At 32.4% G+C, this 23,306-nt stretch overlaps 1 protein-coding gene across 1 annotated transcript in view; it reads left to right on the top strand.

Annotated features, from left to right (window-relative positions):
* Positions 1 to 23,306, top strand: part of LOC129222296 (dual specificity protein phosphatase CDC14AB-like) — a 57,922-nt gene that overhangs the window by 8,148 nt on the left and 26,468 nt on the right. The window contains exons 3-10 of the mRNA XM_054856784.1: positions 1,477 to 1,552; positions 4,633 to 4,725; positions 12,225 to 12,304; positions 12,817 to 12,883; positions 15,129 to 15,191; positions 17,277 to 17,364; positions 21,077 to 21,307; positions 22,558 to 22,696. Of these exons, the coding sequence (XP_054712759.1) occupies positions 1,477 to 1,552; positions 4,633 to 4,725; positions 12,225 to 12,304; positions 12,817 to 12,883; positions 15,129 to 15,191; positions 17,277 to 17,364; positions 21,077 to 21,307; positions 22,558 to 22,696 (837 nt within the window). The remainder of the gene's footprint in view (positions 1 to 1,476; positions 1,553 to 4,632; positions 4,726 to 12,224; positions 12,305 to 12,816; positions 12,884 to 15,128; positions 15,192 to 17,276; positions 17,365 to 21,076; positions 21,308 to 22,557; positions 22,697 to 23,306) is intronic.

Genomic DNA, 23,306 nt, shown 5'->3' with positions numbered 1-23,306 from the left:
CTTTTTCATAGATTTTGAATTTTTTCCCTTTTTTGTTCCTCAATCAACAGAAATACAAAGGCAAACACTGACAGTTCCCTTCTCATCAGTAAAGCAGAAGAATTTTTCTCTTTAAACACTTTGACAATTCAACCATTATGAGTCAAGACAGTACATCTAAAAATTTCTCAGCCAATACTTTGTAAGTTACAAAAAAAAAAAAAAAAAAGTGACGAGATTGAAAATTTAAACAACAAGCAAAACCGTGCTGGAAATGATGATGAAGTTGAAACTGGTTTACGAGTGTCAGAGAAAATGATGCAGGAATAGACGGTTGGATAATGCAGAAAAAATTTAACTTTAAAAACTTTATTTCTGGCTTTTAAAATGGGCAAATAAAGACTTTAGCATCAGACGAATGGTTTATTCGATGGGAAAAATGAACTATGTCATCTGCTAATTTATAATTTTAAACTGCGTTTGATTCAGTAATTATAATTTAAATTTGCAATTATGAAAATAAATGCTTCTTAATTGAAAAAATCTTCATTTTGTGCGTCCTTGATTCCTTTCGGCTATATTATCAATCGGTTATTGTTATCAAATTGTATTTGTCCCAAAGTGATCACATTAAGCGGCTTCTACTGTATGTTATGCAAATAACTTGAAGCAATTGAAGCCTTTTAGTAGAGGTTAAGACTAGGTACATGCTCATAGGTCGATCCAGGTACAAATAGGGTTCGTTTTGCTGGTTTGTTCGTTTTTTGTGAAGGGGTTTTGCCCCTTCACAAAATTTCATTTGTAAAAACAATTCTTTTTATTTTGTAAGCTGAATCAATTCTACTGAAAACAAAACATTAGTGTTTTAAAAAAATAAAATACAGCTTCAGAGTAATTCCCAGAGAAATAGTTTGAGCCTAAGAGATTTCGCAGAAGGATTAACCAAAAATTCTCTTGATGATTGACACTTTTTTTTTTCTCACAAAATAATGTATTTGATAATACCCAAATAAAAAGGAAAATATCCAAAAATAGTTGTTTGTTACAAAAATGAAGAAAGTTCACAAAAACAACTTTTTATTTTCACAAAATGCGGATCTAAAACTGAAAGCCTGAGCGACCCCTAATGAGATGGTTGGAAAAGGTGTTTTTGTTTTATTTCAAAAATTTGGAAGAGGGCTAGAGAATTACTAATTTTTTAGTTAATTTTTTCTCAAATGGGCATAAAAATGAAAATAATAAGTAACAATAAAACATGAAAATAGAAAAATAAAACAGTAATAATAAAAAATAAATAGTGATTTATTTTTGATTACTTAAAGTATAATTTAATTACTACTGAAAAAGAAATCTACTTCCAGTTCAAAAAAAAATTAATGTTAAAAATCCTTTTGTTTTTCTTAGTCTCTTGCATTTTACACATTCTTGTTTTTCAATTTGAGAAGTTGGCAGGCATGATATGGTATGAAATTCACTGTACTCTTGTTTTTGTTTCAGTTTTTATTCAGATTTTGGACCTCTGAATCTTGCAAAACTGTATCGTTACTCCTGTCGATTAAACAAAAAGTTGAAAGTAAGTAACATGTTAGTGTTCTTAAACTATGCATAATGGCTAACTTGCATACTTTGTTGTATTCGGAAAAGATTGAAAATGGATAATGTTTCAAAACTTGCTTTTTGTAATGCAATGTTTAAAGAAAACTTAAAAAAAAAACAAAAAAAAAAAAAAAAAAAAACTCTAATGTTGAGAATTCAACTGAATTTGAATGAGATCAAACTGTTTTATGTGCATTTTTTTTTTTAAAGTTACAAGTTTTATATGAATTTTACTTTTTTTCAGATATATTTATATATTAATAAGTTTTTCTCTTCAAATTTCTCTCATTCAGATAGCATAGCCAAATTGGTATTACTTCTCTGTTAAAAATTAAATAAACGATAACTTATGTTTCATAGTTTAAAAATCAAAGTCAGTGAGTTATTTTATTGTTATTTTCTCTCTACTTTCTTATATCCACATATTGTAATTTGCACGCTGGTTGCTGGAAGGCCTGCGATTCTTCTTTTTTCAAGACACCCTCCTTGGGATTCTTCATTTTTTTACTGAACTGCAGGACTTCATATGCTCAAAAGAGCAAATAGCTAATTCCCTTTTAACTATTTGAAGGACTTAATTAAAATAAAAAAAATTGTTCCGATTTATAGTATTAATTAAAAAGGATTTTGCTACAACTGTAGCTACACAATTACATGCCAATTGCTGTTTTTGTGATGCATTGAATCTTTTAAGTTCAAAAACATAATAATTACATCAGAGTTAAAATTACTATAAAATAAACTACCTAGATACATCTGGTCTCCGTAAATAAAGTACATATATTTTTGCCACTTAATCAAACATCAGTAAAAATGTATTTTTGCCAAGACAGTTTTTTGCTGTCTTTTTCCAGTTTTTCCCACCTTTGGCAAAAATGTGCCAACCTATATCAGAATATTACCAATCATGGTATGGTGAGTATAAATGGCCTTTTCATTTAAGATTACTATGTAAAATATTATTTTGATAGTCTACAGTCACTTACACAATAATTTAGCTGTGTACAGGGTTCGTACTATCCTAATTTTTTATTTTTGAAAGTTCTTATTTTTTCTTTTATCTCTTTGCAAGTTGAAGTAGGGTAAGGTCTCCTGTAACAGACAAGGGTCCAGTAACAGACAGTCATAAGTTTGGATTTAAATGGTAAATCTGGTGTTAAGTTGGGATACTTTGGGTAAAGCTGATGTTGCTGTGGCTCATGAATACGGTGCAACCATCTAGTGTTTTCAGGGTGAATTTTATGAGCCAGTTGTTATTTACAGGGCAGTGGTGGAAGGTTATTAACAGCCACCACGAGGTCAGCTGGTGTTTCATGTTCATTTGAATTATTAAGACTTTAGTTCTAAAAATTAAGAACTTTTGCATATTTTGAAGAGAAAAGGGGAATTCTGTGTATTATTCTTCCTCTCTGTTACAGGCTATCATCAGATTTTTCAGTGTCTGTTACTAAGGGTCAGACCTTTTTCTGCAATTAAGCAAATAAAAATAGAATTAACTAATTCAGAGGATCCAAAAGCAGTCAAGCATTAGATAAGATATAGTTGCAAGAGTTTAAAAATAGATAGTTTAAAAAGTCTAAATACATTATAAAAAACTCAGAAAATTGAGTTAACTTGAGAGTGATGTCTTAAGCATGGCTGTTACTGGTGCCATTACCCTATTTCATTATAACTCATTTTCCATAGAAGCAGTGTTGTCGTAAGCATTGAACAATGCTGAGGCCATTGCAATGCTTTGCATCATGATGTCCTCTGCATTATTTGCATCTTCTTATCTCTTGAGAGTTGTAAAATGTCTCCAAAGTTCGGGCAGTCTCCCCCACTTTTCAGCCAAAACTTTTGCTTTCTCCCTCTACAGTTTATTTCTCCCATCTTAATTACTGTTAATAATTTCCCCAATTTTAGAAATTTTAGATTAATGCTTTGATATTCGTGCTATACTGTTTAAATTTCTTTCAAACTGATTGATATTCCTTATTGATTTCATGAATTGGAAAACTGTTCAACATCAAGCAAAACAACAAATAAGCAAAAAAAAAAAAAAAAAACTTAAATTCAGCAAATATTTGCAATTGGTGCTTAAAGCAAATCTAATAATACTGATGATTACTCACACATTTGGAAGTAATATTGCATCCTAATCTGATAACAACTGTTATCTGTTTTTCATTTTAATATATTCTCATATTTTTTCATTCTTCATTATTAAATGTAAAGATGTATTGACTAAAAACCAGTGTTAGAAAGAGAAATTTAAATTTGGGTGTCATGATGATGTGTAGAATAAGTTTCTAGAAGTAAAATGAGCGGTTTAGGTGGCAGTTTTAATTAATCATATGTATACATATCAGAATGCTAAAAGTATTCCACAGAAATGGTACAGATTTTCAAAAGCATATTTTAAAAAAATCTGTTAAAAATACAGAAAAAAATAGTTCTTTACAAAGGCAAAATTATGTACCTCAAAGCCAGAAGGATGTAAATCACATTATGATAATTTTGCAAGAGAGGAAATTGTTTTTTCTGGCACATGCAAACAATGTGACGCACGCTCTTTTACCCTGGTAAAAAATTTAAAAGGATTTAAAAAAAAAAAGAATTACGGGTTCACGTCGTATGCGGAATAGGCTTTTACATGTATTGTACTAATAAGCGAAAAATCGTAATTTTTTGTTTTGCGTCCTACTGGCCCCGAGGTACAGAATTGAAAGTATTTTAAAATCACTTTCACAAATTTATTCTCTATGTCAATAACAGGTTTCAATCCAGATGAGTCAAAAAAGAAAAACTTTGATGGAATCCAAAACTTGAGATGTCACATTTGGTGTCCAAATTGCCAATTTCAGGCGTCAAATCAATTTTTTGGCCTCGAAATACAACTAGCAACCGCTTTTTTTCTCTAACATTGCTAAAAATCAAATGCAGATTTTTTTTTAATGCACTTTTTGTTAATGGTTCCTGCATAACATGAAGAAATATTATTAATATATATTTTCTGAGATGTTAAAACCAAAACTGTTTAAAAATGAAGAAATTGTCTTAAATGTTTATTTTTAGACACATTCTCTTCAAAAGAAGAAGATAGTTCACTTTACAACTCAAGATGCTAAGAAACGAGTAAATGCTGCATTTCTAATTGGTGCATATGCTGTAAGTTTTAATGATTAAAAATATTATTCTTCAAAATTTTGCTTATTCAACTGTAACAAATTTTAAATTTAATATAAAGTAATTTGTCACAATTTTTTTTTCTTGCAAGAAAAGATAAATACAGAACATTTCACTGTAATGTAATCATTTGTTTGAAATCTTCATTAAACTCTTTTAGTACTAACAATTTGAGGGATTTTCCATTTCTTTCCATATATAATATTCCAAATCCTGAATTGTGCACTTTCTTCTTTGGGTGAACAATAATTGTAATTTGATATTTAATACTTTTGGAGAAAAATAAATACAAATACAAAATTGACGACCAGCAACAGGCTCTGGGCCCAGCTAGACTGGTCCTAGTCAATTTACAATCCCCAGTGAAGATCAATGGCCCTCTTAAAACTATCTACTCCCTTGCTCATTACCACCTCTTCCGGTAAACTGTTTCAAGGTTCCACTACCCTGCTATAATAATAATTTTTCCTAACATCCATATTAGCCTGAGATTTAAATAGCTTAAAACAATGACCCCTTGTCCTGTTTTCAGTGCTAAACTTCAGCCCCGTAACATCTTTCATTTTAATAAATTTAAACAACTGATTCATGTCCCCTCGGTCTCTTCTTTGCTCAAGACTGTACATTTTTAGTCTTCTAAGCCTGGAATCATAGTCTAAGTGAGAAAGTCCATTTATTAGCCTTGTAGCCCGCCTTTGAACCCTTTCCAATACATTAATGTCTTTCTTAAGATAAGGAGACCAAAACTGAACAGCATACTCCAAATGAGGTCTTACCAAACTTCTATATAAGGGCAGAAGAACTTCTTTAGATTTGTTTGAAATAGATCTATTGATAAATCCAAGCATCTTATTGGCCTTGTTACTAGCAATGCTGCACTGTTGGCTAAACTTTAATTCCTGACTTATTAAGACCCCCAGATCAGTAACTTTGTCTGCCTCACTAATGACTGAACCTTGCAAATAATAACTTGTACACTTATTTCCATGACCTAAATGTAGCACTTGACATTTCCCAACATTAACAGCCATACCCCATTTATCAGCCCACTCCGTAATATGATCTAGATCCTCTTGCAGCTGTTTTGCTTGTTCTTCATTTTCTACAGTCCCCATAACTTTGACATCATCAGCAAAACAATTCATGTTCCCAGAAATATTATTGTGAATATCGTTCATAAAAACAATGAACAAAACAGGCCCTAACACTGATCCTTGAGGAACCCCGCTTAAAATCTCACTCCAATTAGAATAATTTCCCCTTACAACTACCCTTTGTTTCCTTCCGGTCAGCCAGTTTTTTACCCAAATGAAAGTTTTCCCTCCTATTCCTATATCAGCTAATTTGCTACGTAGAGCAACATGCGGTACCTTATCGAAAGCTTTTTGAAAATCAATGTAAACAACATCTACAGGCTTCTTATTGTCCAAAGCCATGGTAACTTTGTCATAGAAATGTAATAAATTAGTTGCGCAAGATTTACCTTTACTGAAACCGTACTGAAAACTAGTGAATAGATTATTAGTCTCTAGAAAATTTACTATCTTAATTTTTATCAATGCTTCAAAAATTTTGCAAACCACCGAAGTTAGACTCACAGGTCTATAATTTCCCGCACTCCCTTTAGACCCTTTCTTGAAGAGCGGTGTAGTGTTAGCCAGCTTCCAGTCCTCTGGCACTGTCCCTGAGTTATAAGAAGCATTGAAAATGTTTATGATTACATCTGCTAATTCCTCTGCACATTCAACTCCGCAAATAGTTCCCTAGAATCAAGTTGTATAAAAATAATCTAGTATAAAAATAATACATTTTTAGAAATGCATTATTGTTATAAAATAATAGGTTTTTGTAACAAAAGTTTGCTTTCTGTTGATAGTATGAACTCAACATATCTTATAAAATGTTACAGCAAAAATTACATTTGAATAAGAGTCAAAATCTGCTTCAAAATGAGGCTTAAACTCATGCATTCCTGATAAGTTTCTTGCTGCACAAAAACATGCGATAAAATACATAGCTAATGAAGATTTTAAGCATTCTAAGAAGGTTCTTCTGCCTTTATATAGGAGTTTAGTAAGACCTCATTTAGAGTATGCTCTTCAGTTTTGGTTGACTTATCTGAAGAAAGATATTTCTGTATTGGAAAGGGTTCAAAGAAAGGTAACTAGACTAGTAAGGGGACTTTCAGATTTAGATTATGATACCAGACTTAATAGGCTTAATATGTAGAGCCTGAAGCAAAGTTGGGCCAGAGGGGATATGATTCAGTTGTTTAAATTTATCAAAATAAAAGATGTTTTTATTTTATTTTATTTTATTTTATTTCCAATGGCACATTTAAAGACCGTTGAATATCAAAAGGATAACAACAAAACTATAAATGAAAACGAGCAATCCAATAGCGTTCCCAGATGGATGTCCGAGGGAGAGCAGGACATCTGGACAAATGAGGCATGTCCATTACTTCGTGGAGATCACACAAAGTGCAGAAAAGGTCAGGAACCACGTTGATACGACAGAGATGTTTTCGTAGGCAATCATGGCCAGATAATAAACGAAATATGGCGACAGATTTCATCCTAGGCCAATTAGGGACATTCAGAATCAGCTCAAACCATGGTTTATTGCTGTTGCGATTTTTGAGTTCTTTGTGAAAAGTGTCTTTAAAGATTTTCTTTATTAAGCTTTTGATGTTACTAAATGGAAGCTTAGGATTGGTTCTCTGAAGAACCAATGCTCCCTTTTTGGCCAAAAAATCGGCCATCTCATTACCTTGGATTCCACAGTGGGCCTTAATCCACTGAAGAACAACTGTCTTATTTCTGGCAAGCCGGTTAAGGAGCTTCAAACAATTATCGGTGGTTAAAGTTCGGGAGTGGCTAGGTTATCGATAGCTTGGAGTGCAGCCTTTGAGTCTGTTAATACAACTGCTTTTGAAAAAGAGTCTAAATGTGGCTGGAGCTGTGACAGGGCCTGGCAAATGGCAGCAGTCTCAGCATCGAAAGCTGATCTATGGTTGCCAATGGGGGTGTAAAAGGAAAAAAGTTCACAGTAAACACCAGCACCAGTATTGACACATCCATTCACTTTAGAGCCGTCAGTATATATTCTCAACCATTTCTCTCTGGGGTAACTGGATTCTATTGTTTCGAGAGCAAGAGCTCTTAACACTACATCATTTGTCTCCGCTTTGAACACATTCTTAATCAAATTAAGGTGAATGGAGAAACCTTTTTCAGAAATGGGGTTTATGGAGGGAGGAAATTGTTCAGTCTCATATTTTAAATCTAGTTTAGAAGAGATATCAGCTACTCCCTGGAGAAAACCTTTTTGTGATTTTAAGTTTCTCCCGCCGACCAGAGAGTCCTGGTTCCACAGGGACAGACACCCAGGGATTCTAAGTACATACCTGCCAACCGTTCCGGATTTCCCGGAAGTTTTACGGATTTTTATGTTCTTTTCCGTTTTTCCGGTTATGAGCAAAATCTTCCGGATTTTTCACGTTTTGTAGGAAAAATAATTATCTCGCCAATTTTGGCGCTAACGATACTTTTGTGGATCGCCGCACCACGTTTTAGGCCAAGTAGCCAAGGAAAGGTTGCCGTAAGAGAATGGCACGAGAAGAAGCGAGGCAAGATTATGACGTATCACTGAGTGATACAGCGCATGACTTCATCGGGATCCAATCAAAGCAAGCGTCGCGGCGGGCAACTAGGGGCACAATTTCGGCGCCAATTATCTTCTCATTCTCTCAATTCGAGCTGTTTTTGCTTCGTTCTTTTTTTAAGATGAGTAACAAATGTTATTTCCAAACTTTTAAAGAAAGCAATTAAAGTAATATTTACTAAATGAAAGTAATTTCAATTGATATGAAATTCATAACTAATATATTGTTAAATGTAAAGAGGGTAGGTGTCCTGTTTGATTTTATATTGCGTTAAAATCTTGTGGATAAAAATAAAAAATTCTTCCGGATTTTTTTTCTCGGAGGTTGGCAGGTATGTAAGTATTCTTTCCCATAGGAGAACAACTTTCTTCAAAGATCATCTTTAGAGGTCTATTATCAGTGCTGAGTAACATGCAGTCAATGGGTGTTGTCTTCACTGCTCCGGTAATCAAGTCGTAGAGCCTGATTTTGAAAAGTCTCACACTGTTGAAGGACTTTCTCTGATCCTGTGATCAGCGGCTCACAGCAGTAAGTAAGGAAGGGTAGAATATAAGTTTTGTATGTAAAATTTAGCGTGTCTCTTGAACAACCCCATTTAGAACCCGCTAATATTTTTAGGAGATTAAGTCTTTTTATGGCACGTTGGGTGATGTCCTCCACATGGGACCCCCATGTAAGTTTTCTATCAAAACTGACGCCCAGGTATTTAAAGTTTTCAGTCAGTGGTATCTGACACCCTTTGTAGAAAATTTGAGGGTAAAAAGGTTGATGCGTCAATGAAAAAGACTCAACAAAAGTCTTATCAAGATTTATCTTCATATTATTCGAATCTGTCCATCTTTCAAGAACTAACAAAGCCTTTCCTAAAATCCCTTCTATGGTGACTTTGGCTTTGTTCTTAGGGGCTGTAAACCAGATGACAAGGTCATTAGCATAAAGCAGGCATTGCAACCCGTCAATCTTTTTCAATTTACTGATTAAATCATTGATGTATATGTTAAAAAGTATACAGCTGGAGACTGCACCCTGTGGTAAGCCGGTCTTAAGAGCTCTGTATCTCGAAAAGGAATAGTTGTATCGTGCTCTACATAATCGAGTTTTCGTAAAACCATCGAACCATCTGAGCATATTGGAAGGTATTCTGATGTCAGACAATTTCGCAAGGAGGTTCTCTCTCCAAACAAGGTCGCAAGCAGACTTTAGGTCAATGAAGACCGCAGAGAGAATCTGTCTTTTATCCAAAGCATCTTTTATTTTCTGACTAAGCAATGAGACTTGCTGGTTGGTTGACCTAAACTTCCTGAAGCCAGCCTGTTCTTCTTCCAAGATCCCATTGGTTTCCAAATACCAGTTCACACAGGATAATTCTCTCCATGGTCTTGCAGAGAATGATTGTCAGGGAAATAGGTCTGTAGTTTGTCACTATACTTGGATCTAAGTCTTTTTTATGTATCGGGATGATAGCAGATTTACACCATTGAGAGGGAAAATTTCCCGAATGCCAGATTAAATTGAATGGCTTTAAGATGGTTTCACTGGCACAAGGTCCCAAGTGCAGGAGAAATTCTGCAAAAATGTTATCTTCACCTGGAGATTTTCGTGGTTTCAAACACTTCAGTGCCGAAAACAGTTCAGCTAAACCCAAAGGAGCATTAAAAATATCTGAAATGGTAGGTAGAGTACCTTCTTCTTTCATCTTGATCTTAAGATTTTTAGTAAGAGTTCTCGAGAGCTGTCTCGCATAATTACTTTTCTGTTGAAAAGATTGGCCTCCATGATAGCAAAAACATCAACATTAAAGATGTTTAAAGTATGGAGAATTTCCTGTCTTTTTGCCTGAGACATGCCTCCTGCATTCCATTGCATAATCATTAAAGATCCGCATTTGGGAATACTCTCGCCGGAGTTGTAGATCATTTTGCCGCAAGAGCGTTGCCCAAGGTGCACCATGAGGAGGTAGATCTATGTTGCACCCCATGAAAGATGTTAATGGGTTATGGGAAAGATGTTAATAGGGTGTAATGGAAAAGATGTTAATGAGTTAAATTTTTGCACGGAAAGCATGATGAGGGACCATTGTTGTAAGCTATTCAAATCTCATGGTAACCTGGAAATTAGGAAGAATTACTTCTTTATTACCATCGTGGGCAATTGGAACTGCTTATCAGCAGAGGCGGTTATGAGCAAGGGGATGGATAGCTTTAAGAGGGTCATTGATCTTCAGTGAGGACTAATTAACTGATTAGGACCAGCCTAGCTGGGCCCAGAGCCAGTTGCTGGTCGTCACATTTGTATTTGTAATAAAAGGAAGGTTGTTTGACTGAAATAAAATTATGAACTTTAGTCATCTGATCCATAAGGAAACACTTGGTTTTCAATATTAAAATGTTCCACATATATTCTTGTTTAACCTCAGTTCCAGTGTCACCTGTATGAGAATAAATAACATTTACATGAAAGTAAATAAAATAATATCAAAAGTAAGCAGTGGATTAGTTATTTTTTTTGTTAGCAGATGGCAGCATTGGAAAAAAAAAAGGTCTTTCATTGAGATTTTTATTTTTAACTTCTTTACTCACAAATGAAAATAACACTTTCTGGAAAGAAAAATACAGAGTGCATCACGCAGGTGCATCCGGAAATGTCACTATTTTTAACTATTTTCACGGTAAAAAATTATTAAACATGCTGCAGAATTCCTTAAATATTGTGTGTTTTATGTGAGATTATCAGTTTCGACTCAAATCTTCCTTCTTTTGGTTTAGAACATTGTTAATATTTTAGTGTTGCTCTATCAGGGGACTCATTTTCTCAAATATTAAAAAAAGCTATTTTTCAAGGAAAATTCTGTACTTTTCTATGTGCTTATTCAATTAATAATAATAAAAAATATAAAATAAAACTTATCATTCAAAGTTGGTCTTGGGTCTGAGTAGGATTAGTAAATTAGCTTATACGGTAAGCTCCCCATTATTCGTGGAATAGGGTGGCATTGTAACCATAGACAAACGAAAACCACAGGTAAACCCAAATAATAGGTAAAAAATTATACTAGTGTATCCAATAGCTAAAAAATAGGAATAACACACACTAATACAGTTAAATTATAGCTAAAAACTTTGCTACATTGCATCCACTAACATTGAATGTAAAAAATGTGCCAAAAGCTAAAAACGAACAACACAATCAGAAGTTTAATAAACATTTAATGGCCGTTTAGAAAAAAAATTTTTTTTTGAAAGACCCACGGATAATCCGATTGCCGATAATCTGGAGTTTACTGTATATGTTAATTCCTAAATTGTGTGCTAACTTGGATTCAAAAGATGTTGTAAAGGAAATTAATACTTGGGAATATGACATTTTGATTATAAACTGTTGATAATATCTCTTAAAAATCTGCCTTATTTAAATATCTTGAGTAATTAGTGCTCAACAAAGTAAAAATGTGAAACAGTGATGTATCCAAAGCGCTATTCAGGATATCCCCCGTGCCCCCAAAAAAACTCAGTGTTTTTTTTTTTTTACCATTGAAAAGTGCTAAAGTTATCCAAACCCCTTCCAAAATTAAACCATATCACTTACTAAAATTTTTTTTGAGCTTTACCACTATGGTACGTTGTCTTGCCTTTGAACGTTTTTTTTTCTGGATAACATATGCTCCACATGACAAAGTGATAATGCGTATAATAAATGTTGAAGACATATCTTCCTCAGCAAATGTAGGTTCCATTATGAAGAGGTTTTGTAATATATTTTGAAGCATATTTTAAAGGGTTTCATGTGGAAATTAATTGTTTTTTAAATTTTTCAGATAATTTATTTGGGAAAATCAGCTGTTGAAGCCTATCAACCTCTTGTGGGAAACAATAGCCCTTTATTTATACCATTCAGGTAATTACTTTGAAAATTAAGTTTATAGATATGTTTCAATGTTATTTTAACTAATTCATGCTCATTAAGTCATCATGTTATTGTGTTATAACCTTCATATTCATTGATTGTCAGTTGTTTTTTACTAAACATTCTTTGAAGTATAATTCATGATAGATTCACCTGAAAAAAAAAGAGCAATAAATAAATGTATTATATAACAACACAGGGGTGTCGCTGACATGCTGTTGCACATAAAGGACACAGGATGTGTGAAAGGGTCTGATTTTTTGAGCATGGCGCGCATTTCCTCTGCCAATCTTTTTTATACCCTAAGTTCTTGAAAATCTTTTCATTTTGAATCTATTTTAAATATCTTTTTTGTTTTTGTTTCTGTTTTTATTTTTTCAAATTCATACATACATGCTTTAAACTTTTGGCAAGATTTCATAGTTACAGGAACATTTATCCATTATTGACTGACTTTAAAAATGTATGCATGTAATTTCTAACAAGCATTAATTGATTTTCAGGGATGCTTCGTTTAGCCAGTGTACTTATAATTTAACGCTGTCTGATTGCCTACATGCTATTAGCAAGGTAACATTTTCTTTGTTTTGTGAATTGTGTTGCAATATTTTAATACCTTTAAAATGTCCATGCCATTCAAAACAGCTAAACTGAATGTTAGAGCAAATCATTACATAGATCCTTCACATCATTGCATTGAAACTAAATGTAAAAGTAAATCATTACATTGATTCTTCATACCATTGCGTTAAAAATTTTATTTTCAACTGACAATTCCGATTGAGAGTTGTGAAAACTGAGACTTCCTAAGAAGACTTGATGGAATAAGAAAATAGAGATAATCTTATTATGGTTCGTTTGCTACTATCAATTGTATTTTACATTATTCTTTGGAGAAAACTGATGAAAACCGTTACAAATGTCAAAAGGAGGGAGGCACCGGATACTGTTTCTACCGGATTCCAGATATCCTACACCTCTTCATTGCCGAATCCGGACATTCGGATTGGATATCCTGCGGATATCTGGCTTTATAGTTACTTTTAGTTATATATATATATACATTGTGTGCTCACATATTTTTAATGCTGCTTCAAAATAATAAATCAGACTTCCTTTTCACATCATTTCTTTAAACACTTAATATTGAATAGTTTTATTATTCACATTAATCTTAACAGTAAGTCATAATTGCAACTAAACTTGTATGACGTAGGAAAAAATAGTAGAAACAAAATGACTTTGTTACAAAGTAAAATGTATTTCCTTGTTTCCAGTTTACTTACTTGAGTTCCAGTAGTTTACTTACATGAATTTTTGTAGTAGATGTCCTACGTGTTTCTCATTAAAAACTAGAATATCGTGCAGTCATAAAATTCTTTGTTTTGGTTTTATTAACCTCTTTAGAAATTTATCCTACTTTGAAAAAAATTTACTTGGACTCTACTTCTTCCATGTCAACTGTGAAAAAAATGGGCAGTTGTCCCCTGAAGTCCCCCAAAGATGGCCCATTTGAGTCATTGTCAAAAACCGCAACCACTGCGGAAATTATCAAAACAGTGCATAATATCCTGTTGGAAGATAGGCGAGTGAAAGTGAGTGAGAAAGCTAACGCTGTGACGATATCAGGGAAAAGGATGTGAAACATCTTGATGTGAAACATCTTGCACTAAGAATTGGAGGTGTGAAAGCTTGGTGCAAGATGGGTGCCGCATGTGCTAAATGCTATCAAAAGCAGATTGTTTCAGCAATGTTTGGATTATTTCAATAGGGACTGGAATATTTTTGTGCAGCAATTTGTCACCATGGATGATACATGGGTTCCCCACTTACACGCCAGAAGCAAGACGACAATCGAAACAGTGGGAGAAAGCCATTCTTTCGTGTCAAAAGAGAGTAGTCAACTCACCTATTGTAAAGAATTTGGGCACCGTGTTTTGAGGTGTGAAGGGGATCTTGTTAGTTGATTGTCTTGATAAGGGCAAAGTAATTACAGAAAAATAGTACTCTAACCTTCTTGACCAGCTGGATTCCAAAATTCTTGAGAAGAGGCCTGGCTTGAAGAAGAAAAAAAAAATCATTTTTCACCAGGATAATCCACCAGTTCACAAGAGTGTGTTGGCGATAGGTAAACTGCAGAATTCGAGGTACAATTTGCTTGGCCATGCTTCCTGTTTTACTGGCACCTCCCAGAGTTCCATCTGCTAACAAACTTGAATAAATTTGTTTCTGGAAAGGGCTTGAGAGGGCCCCCATTCATTAACTGCTGACTTCCCCTCCATTAAGGGACTACTCCAGATAGCCTCTCCCTCTAAACGGCCGCATTTTCTTCCTCTAAAAAATAAAAAATAAAAAAAAAACATTTGTGAGTTTATAATCAAATCTAGGTGCAATCATAAAAGCAGTGTGTGGGGTTTTATTAGTTTGAGTTGTAATGGAGACCCTTCCTCCCTCAGGAGCTCCTATAGTTTCATATTAGCACTTTTCGTAAAAAATCTTCTAAGAGGTTTAAGAAAACACAAGATTTAGATCTGTGTCTCATTCCTTTTTTACAGGAAAAACGCATTCTCACTTTGATTAAGTAAAGATCAAGGGAAGTTTTATTTTGAGAAAGTGGTTATTTCACTTCTGATTGCACTCGTTCCCTCTCGTTGTATTATTAAGCCATTTAGTATCTCTCTGTACTTAATGTATTAATTTGCATAGATAATTGGATGTCACTTGTATTCTATAATTATAATACTATGCATGGAATTAGGAAGATTTTATGATATAAATTACTAATTTAATTTTTTTATTCTGAATTCTCAAAAAGGCTTTGGAAAATGAATTTTTGGACCTTGAAACATTTGATGTAGAAGAGTATGAGCATTATGAGGTGAGTTTTTTTTTAAATGGCTCATATTGCTACTACAAGAAAACTTTTAAAATTCCTGGAATAAAGTACTAATAGATGTGTAAAAATGTCACACCTGTACAAATGGATTGAACACTTTAAACTATTTTCATTAGAATTATTTTAAAGGCACTTAAAAATAATGCATTGTAGACAAAGTCTATTTTTCAGTTTTGAATTCTCCTTTTTATTTATTTACATTTATTTCCTTTATGAATTACCTTGTCAATTAAATTCTTCACTCTGTGTAACTGAATTATATTTTATCTCTGTTGTAAAGGGTGTCCCAAAATCAACACAAGACTTAAATTTACCTCTAATTTTTGTTGTAAATTATTGGCAGCCATGAAAAAAGAACAATGACAGCTGAGAGCTTAAGGTTAGTAAAAATGAAGTGTAAGGCTACCATAAACAGCCTGTGAAACAATTCAATTACTGCATCAGGTACTTCCTGGTCTTGTACTCTCTCGTTTCGGTGATCAGAATTGTCGCCTTAGATCCTGTGGTTAAGGTAATTAGATTTCTTCTAATGAGGTTATTTCAAGTCAAAGGTCTATGTCAACAAGCCCACAAACACCCGATATCGAGCGCTAATAACATTAACTGCTTGACCAGCGTCAACTTTCATTATTTTCAAAATAACTGTTCAATAATGATAATGCATTATTGTATCTCATAACACTCCATTTTTAATAACTCTAAACTCTCAGCTGTCAAATTGTTCTTATTTCAGGGTTGCCAACAATTTACTACAAAAAAGGCGGCAAATTCAAAGCTTGCGTTAATTTTGGTACACCTTTTAAACATGCACTTGCTCATTTAAAGTATTCTATAGATATGTAAAATGTAAAACAAACTCATAACTAATAAAACGTTTCTCAGTAATAAGCATAGTGAAACATAATTATTTTTGTGGTGTAAAATTTAAATAATATTGAACGTTTTGACAATTGAATCATTGTCATAATGTATTATGGCATAGAAAGAAATGGAAATGAAGTGTTTTTTGTAGATTTGTATTTCAATGAAAAATATTTTTTGTCGTGCTTACATTCATAATATAGTTATATTGTAAATTTAAAAAAAAATTGAATTTATTTTGTGTATTTATATTAAGATTAATTTATTTTGTACATATATACTTGTTATATTTACATGTGAGGGATACCAAATATATATATATATATATATATATATATATATATATATATATATATATATATATATATATATATATATATTCATTTTATAAGCAGCTCCAATATATTGTGGCATTGAGTATGCAATACAGGAGAGTAGAAATGATCAAATCTGAGCTTCCAACCTGGTAATACTGGTGGGATGACCCTCCCTCGCCCCCCAAAGTTTGAAAAATGTTGCTGATTCTAGTATATTTGTGCAAATTAACTTTAAAATAGAAACTTGAAATTGAATTTTTTTTTTCTCTTGAACACATAACATACTTAATGTTATATTATCATCTGAAATTTTTAGTCAACCCTTAACTATGAATCCCATTATTGAAAACTATGAGCATTTGCAGATTTTGGTTTTCAAATTACGTTAATTTAATGTGTATATGAAATAGCGCTTCATGTAAATGGGGAAGGAACAGTATTTCCATGAGCAAAAAAAAAAAAAAGCTTCAATTCAAAACATGCCAAACTACCAAATAAATCTGATTCTAATCTATTTCAAATAAAAATCACTTGGAGCCAATTTTAAAGCTAGATTATTCCTGGCTTAAACAGGTGTCAAACATTTGTTTTTGATTGATTTTTCAAATATATTTTTTCTTCAATTGTATTTAAATAAATCAGTAATGTTTCTTCTAATAATTGTTTCCTGAAGCTTAAACCTAACTTTACCTAGAAAGTTTAATATGAAAATAACTAGTTTTGTGTTTTTAAGTTTCTACTTTCTTTATGAATATTGTGAATCTGTTCATTACTGAAAGCAAATTAAGGCATATAATTCATATGCTTTCATCAATTTTCATTGTTTCTTGACTATTTTCATAAGTAATTATGTTAAAAAATAATTTAAATTACTTTTTTTTTTATTTAGAAAGTTGAAAATGGGGACTTGAATTGGATTGTTCCAAACAAACTTATAGCTTTCTGTGGACCCCATTCTAGAAGTAAAAGTGAAAATGGTAAGTAATAAGCCTGTACCTAAATATATTTTCAGTGGTTTGCTAGGTTGTGGCTCAGGGTTGGTGCTAAAGCTCACAATTGTGCGATTCCTGTTACATTTCCTGAAATCCATCTCAAAGTCCTTTTGCACACTGTTCTTGCTTTTAACCATTATCGGATATGTGTTGAAAAGATCGCGAAGTTTCTCATCTCAAGATTTTATAAAACAGCCATTAAAAAAAAAAAAAAGCTTGAAATAGTTTTCCATTGCCATCTCATTAGTATCAATGATGAAATTAGTATCATTGATTCCCATCAATATTATCTGCTAGCCTTTGCTTCAATTCCCTTTTCTGAATCCGTACCAAATACTTAAAACTACGTCTTGCCTTACAATACTGGAGCCTATTCGCACTCTAACCAGATTCCTTAAACTGACGAAAAGCGACTTGCTTATAATTTAGAGCTTCTTATCTTATAAGTTAAAACTTCATTAGGATAATGATTTTTGTACGTGGTAATTGGTCTGGTTTAATTGGTTTGAAGTTTTAGTGGGAAGACTCTGTTTGCTTGCGTAAATGTTGCATATTAATTTGGACAAAGAAATCCCCAAAATGAGTTTATTACATATAACCTTTTTCATCCCGTGAGATACCTACCTTCTTTTTTTCTGTTGGAATTCTATTGCAATTTCATTTTTCCGTTATAGAGTTTTTTGCGATGGGTGGGCCTTTTGTGAAATTATCTTTTTTCTCTCTCATTCCCATCTATGTTTTATTCAACCATTTTTGTAAGTTAAACTAGACAGGTGTATAAGTTATTTACCTCTTATATGTAGTTTGACTGATTCTAGCTTTTTAGAGAAGTCTAGCTTTTTTTATAAAATAGTTCTTTGTATTGGTATAAACAGTTGGAAACCTTTTACTAAAAGTACGAGAAGTAAAATGAGATAACATAGTTAAAAACACAAATAATAGTGATAAAAAAAAGTTTCAAGTAACGAACAGTCCTTTTAAAACTGACAAAAGCCTCTTCAGCAGTTTATAAAAAGCAAGATTTACTGTAACCCAAAAGCTGGCATATGAACCAGTAAGATTGGACAAGAGTGAATAAATATATCTGCTAGCAGCTTTTAATCATGTAAGTCAGCGGTTCCCAACTGATGGTTCGCGAACCCCTGAGAGGTTTTCAGGGGATTCGTGAAAAAAATATTGTAATAGCAGAGTTTTAACATGCCTGTTTCTGATGAAGTCTCATGTTCAAACTGTTTCAAGCAAATTTTGCTCCTTTTTTATTCATTTTGGTCATACACATTCAATGTTCTTAGCATGAAAATATTTGCATACTTGCTGACATATTTTACATTTAAAGAATTTAGCCTGTCATTGCAAAGTGCCGGTTTTAGCTCTTTCATTGAGAATGTTTTGGGGGGAAGTCATGCTGAAAAAGCTCTACTTTTTCCTGTAGCCATGCTGAAAAAGCTCTACTTATGAATACAATGTCTTCAGATGAAAGAATTTGAAAGCGTTCATTTCCTCAAAAGCTTTTAAATGGAAAAGTTGATTAAACTTGATGAAAACATTACATGGAGCATATGCGAGCCGTCTCAAATATTTTGAAGTTTAGTTTCTTTACCATTTGAGTCCAAGAAGAGTTATCGCTCTTCCCGTGTGTTGAGTCAAAAATGCATAAGAAGTGAAATCGTTCTGTTTGTTGCTATAATTTTCACACTACTTATACTACAATTTTTTTCAAGCTTTATTATTGAAAAAGAAAAATAATGGCTAGCAACCATTGGAAGTATAGAAAATTAATTACTTTAGAAAATTTTCGCAGACAAAAGTTTGGTAGTGTGAGATTTCGCAGTAAAAATAAAATCAAAGGAATTTTCATGCAATTTAATTTGTGCTATATTTAAACAAGGAATTTGAGATTTGCATAGCAATCAAACGATTATTGTGCGCAGTATATCCTTATCAAACATCTAGGCTCATAGTCATTTCCAAGAAGCCTTAAACCTAGAGATCTTTCTCATTTTACTGCAAGAAAAAGTTCATTTAGTTAATCTGAGACCCTGAAAGGTATTTTAAAGATCATTCTTAAATTGACTTCTAATTTAGTGATAGAGATAAATACATGTATACCCTTGTGTCAGAAAAATTTCAGCCAAACTTTGAGCCTCTTTGTTCACAAATATTCCATTTAAAAAATTTTTCGAAATTTGATTGAAGCTCAACACAGAACTGTGTTTAGTTTTTTTGGTGAATATGTTTTGTATTCATGTTTTTGCGATCATTTTAGTTCGTAGCAATATTTGTAATTCTATATTTTATAATTATGTTTTGGTTCTGGTTATAAAGTATGGAGCAGCATCAAACTAAAAAAAATCTCCCAAATTTTACTGTGTGTGTGTGTGTGCACACGTTTCTTTTGCTTGTTGCTTATTACCTAGTACCCAAGGGGTTCGCCAACTTCCTTCGGAGTTTGGAAGGGGTTCACAAGGGGGGGGGGAGGTTGGGAACCACTGATTGTAAGTTAATCTCCAAAAGATGCAAAGATGACTACCCCAAACGTAGCAGCTCATGTAGCTGCTATTGAGTTATGTTGAACATCTCATTTTCTGTACTAGTGAATTAGGGTTACTTTGGTAGGCTTGAAGCAAATGTTTAATAATTCTGGTTTTCTTTTTATCTCTTTTATTTGTGCTTCTTACTATGTTGTCTCATTTTGCTTTTTATAGTTTTTGAGTACATAATTGAGATGCTTAAAAATACATTGCTAAACAAACATAAATAACATTTATCAACTTTTTTAGCTGAAATATTATAAATAAATTATTCAGTTCTTTTTCCTAAAAGTTTTGGTTTGGTTTTATTTTCGTACATTTTTACGAAACTACATTTTTTTAAAAAAATTTTAAGCACACTGGAATTTAATTTGCTTTTTGTTTTGTTCACAAAATGTTTGAAATGCATAGTTGAACATTAAATTTTTTTTCAAAATTAAGATTTAACTATTCAAAGTATTTAACTTACTCAAATCTTTCAAGTTTCATTCCAACAAATATGCAAAAATATATGAAGTGTAAGTACAAAAATTATAATGCATTGATTTGTAGTTATGAAAACTGGAATAGCAATGAAATTTTTTGATCAATATTTTTGCTTTCAGTTCTTCAAGAATAACTCTTCTCTCTTTTTAATAAAATAGTTTGTTCTTTTTCATTCTTGGTCTTAGAATTTTGGAGAAGTTTTAAGGCAATCTTTTAGTACCTGATTTCATCTTATGATATTTATTATTATTTTTTTTATGGTATGTAATACAAAGAATGTTGAACAAAAATACTAATGTGTTATTCTGAATAAATTTTTTGTTATGTTTTAAAAAACATTGTTTGATCACGAAGTGGATTATACAGCAAATATGAGTTATAGGCAGGGTATGTTTTTCATTTTAATAAAGTATTATATTTAAAAATATTTTTAGAAATTTCAAAGTTGAAAACTACTATAATAATTGGCATTATTTAATGCAAAGATTTGACAGTTGACAGATTGAAAATAAAAATCCGTTTTTTTTTCCTTTCTGGTTTTAACGTTCCATACTGCATTTCAAATGTGGATAAAAGAGATTTTTGTACTATATTTAATTTAAAGTTTTAAATATTATATCAGATTTTATACAGTGAACTTTAAAAAGTAAAATTTATAGGCATGATGTATTTTCATTTAGGTTACCCCCTGCATTCGCCAGAATCTTATTTCCCATACTTTCGCAAGCATAATGTTTCTACAATCGTAAGATTAAACAAGAAAGTTTATGATGCCCATCGATTTATGAATCATGGCTTTGATCACAAGGACTTATTTTTTGTTGATGGAAGTACACCCAGTGATAAAATTATGGAAGACTTCTTAGAAATTGTGGAAACTGCTAAAGGAGCCGTTGCCGTTCATTGTAAAGGTTGGTCTTCCGTTTCATGCAAACTTAATTACGCAAAAATGTTTCTTTACAAGTGAACTGTCTGATTATGTGTGGATAAGTTCGCCTAATCTAGCTATTAAATTTGAAGCAATTATGTATACAGTCGAGTCCTGACTTACGCGAGAGATGCATTCCAAGACTCCTCGCGTATGTCGAAATTTCGCGTTGTGGAAAAATGTAGATATAATTTTTTTTAAGAAGCATACCAAATTCTTTTAGACACTTATAAACACCCCTCAGACTGCTTTCAAGCATTCCTCAACTGTAAATTACAGTTTCTTACTTAAAGTACTTTCACTGTATTTGAAAAATTAAAAGGAGCTGTTTTATTCAACATGAAACACTTTAAGGTGCACTTAATGAATGATCAAAGACTTAAACAAAACAAAACGGTACACACAGTGGATTAGTAATAATAATTATGAGTAAAAAATGAAGAAGATGATTTATGCTCCGTGATCAGATTATTATCTAATACATTTTAAAATATGGTTGCTTTGCTTTTTCTTTAATACGTTTTTATTTATGGCAACAGTACATATTCCTATTATCTTTAAACCACAATACAAGACCAGCTTCCATTTTCATAATATTTACTTTGCTTAGACATTACTCTGCAAACTTCAATATTGAAACTAAGTTCTGAACTTTTATGGATATCTTTTCGTTTCGACTTTTTAATTGTAGGTATGATAGATTCACTCATATTTATATTTGTGTCGTGCTACCATTGACATTTGGTAGTTGTTCAACCATATCTAGAATCTTAACCCTTTTCTTGTCAGAAAAACTTTGTTTTTCCTTCCATCTTCACAAACTTTAGATCCGCGCACTAAGATGTCATTATATTTTATCAACTTTAATATTTAGAATGAAAAAAAGATAAATGAAATATACTGAGTAGTTATTTCATGCACCAACAGCGCGATGTGTAGACAAGTTTGGTGTGGGAACTTTCGCTGTCAGTGATGCTAAACGTATGTAATAATACACACGAAATCAGTATTTAGTAGTCGATACTTCCTTCAAAAATTATTCGTGTTGTGGACAAGGAATTCGCGTTAGCTATAAATTCAAAAAATTCGCGTTATAGCCATTTCGCATAAGTCGAATCACTGGGAGTCGACTGTATATCTATACTATATTTGAGTTGGTGCTAGAAGAGTGTATAGTTGAACCAAAATTTTTTGTTATATACTATTTCTTATGTCATTCAATTTTTTTCATAGCTGGTTTAGGTAGAACAGGAACACTAATTGCTTGTTACATTATGAAGCATCATCATTTCACTGCAGCTGAAGCCATAGCATGGATACGAATCTGTCGACCTGGCTCTGTAATTGGCCACCAGCAACATTGGCTTGAAGAGTGAGCCTTTTTATTGTATTTACACTTTGATCTTTAAATAATTTCTTGAAATATTTTTCATATGCATATTTCATACAGAATCTGAAAAATATCTTTCTAACTCAGAACTAGTTTGCAGACTTGCTCAAGAATCTGCGACAGAGTTGTATTCGCCTATAAAATTAAAATTTTAGAGACGAAATAGGCCGGTATCAAGTTTCTTATGAATAACTTTCGCTATACTGCCTCTATATTTTTTCTCTTCCCAAATTTTAATTTTATGGGCTGCTTTAAAATGAACATAAACATAAAAATATTAAGATCCACTTCAATTGTTGAGTGCTGCAATCAAGAAATCATTTACTTATTTAATTTTATACTTTTTATTGCAAACCAAGCTTGTAGAAATCATCTTTAGAATTAATGAATTTTTTAACTATTTTATTAAAAAAATATTGTATCACTATCAGCGAAGATAAATGACCAAGTCACATTTTTGCTGATATTAATATATTATACACATATATATATACTAGCAGTACCCGCACAGCGATGCCCATGCGAAAAATTTAATGGAAGTCCGTTGAATAAAAAGAATTGATGCCCCCTCCGCCTCCGATGTGAAATGATC

Source organism: Uloborus diversus, chromosome 5 (genome assembly GCF_026930045.1).
Source record: "Uloborus diversus isolate 005 chromosome 5, Udiv.v.3.1, whole genome shotgun sequence".
Lineage (NCBI taxonomy): Eukaryota > Metazoa > Arthropoda > Arachnida > Araneae > Uloboridae > Uloborus > Uloborus diversus.
The sequence above is the reverse complement of the archived record's forward strand: the minus strand, read 5'-3'. Positions and strand labels throughout refer to the sequence as shown.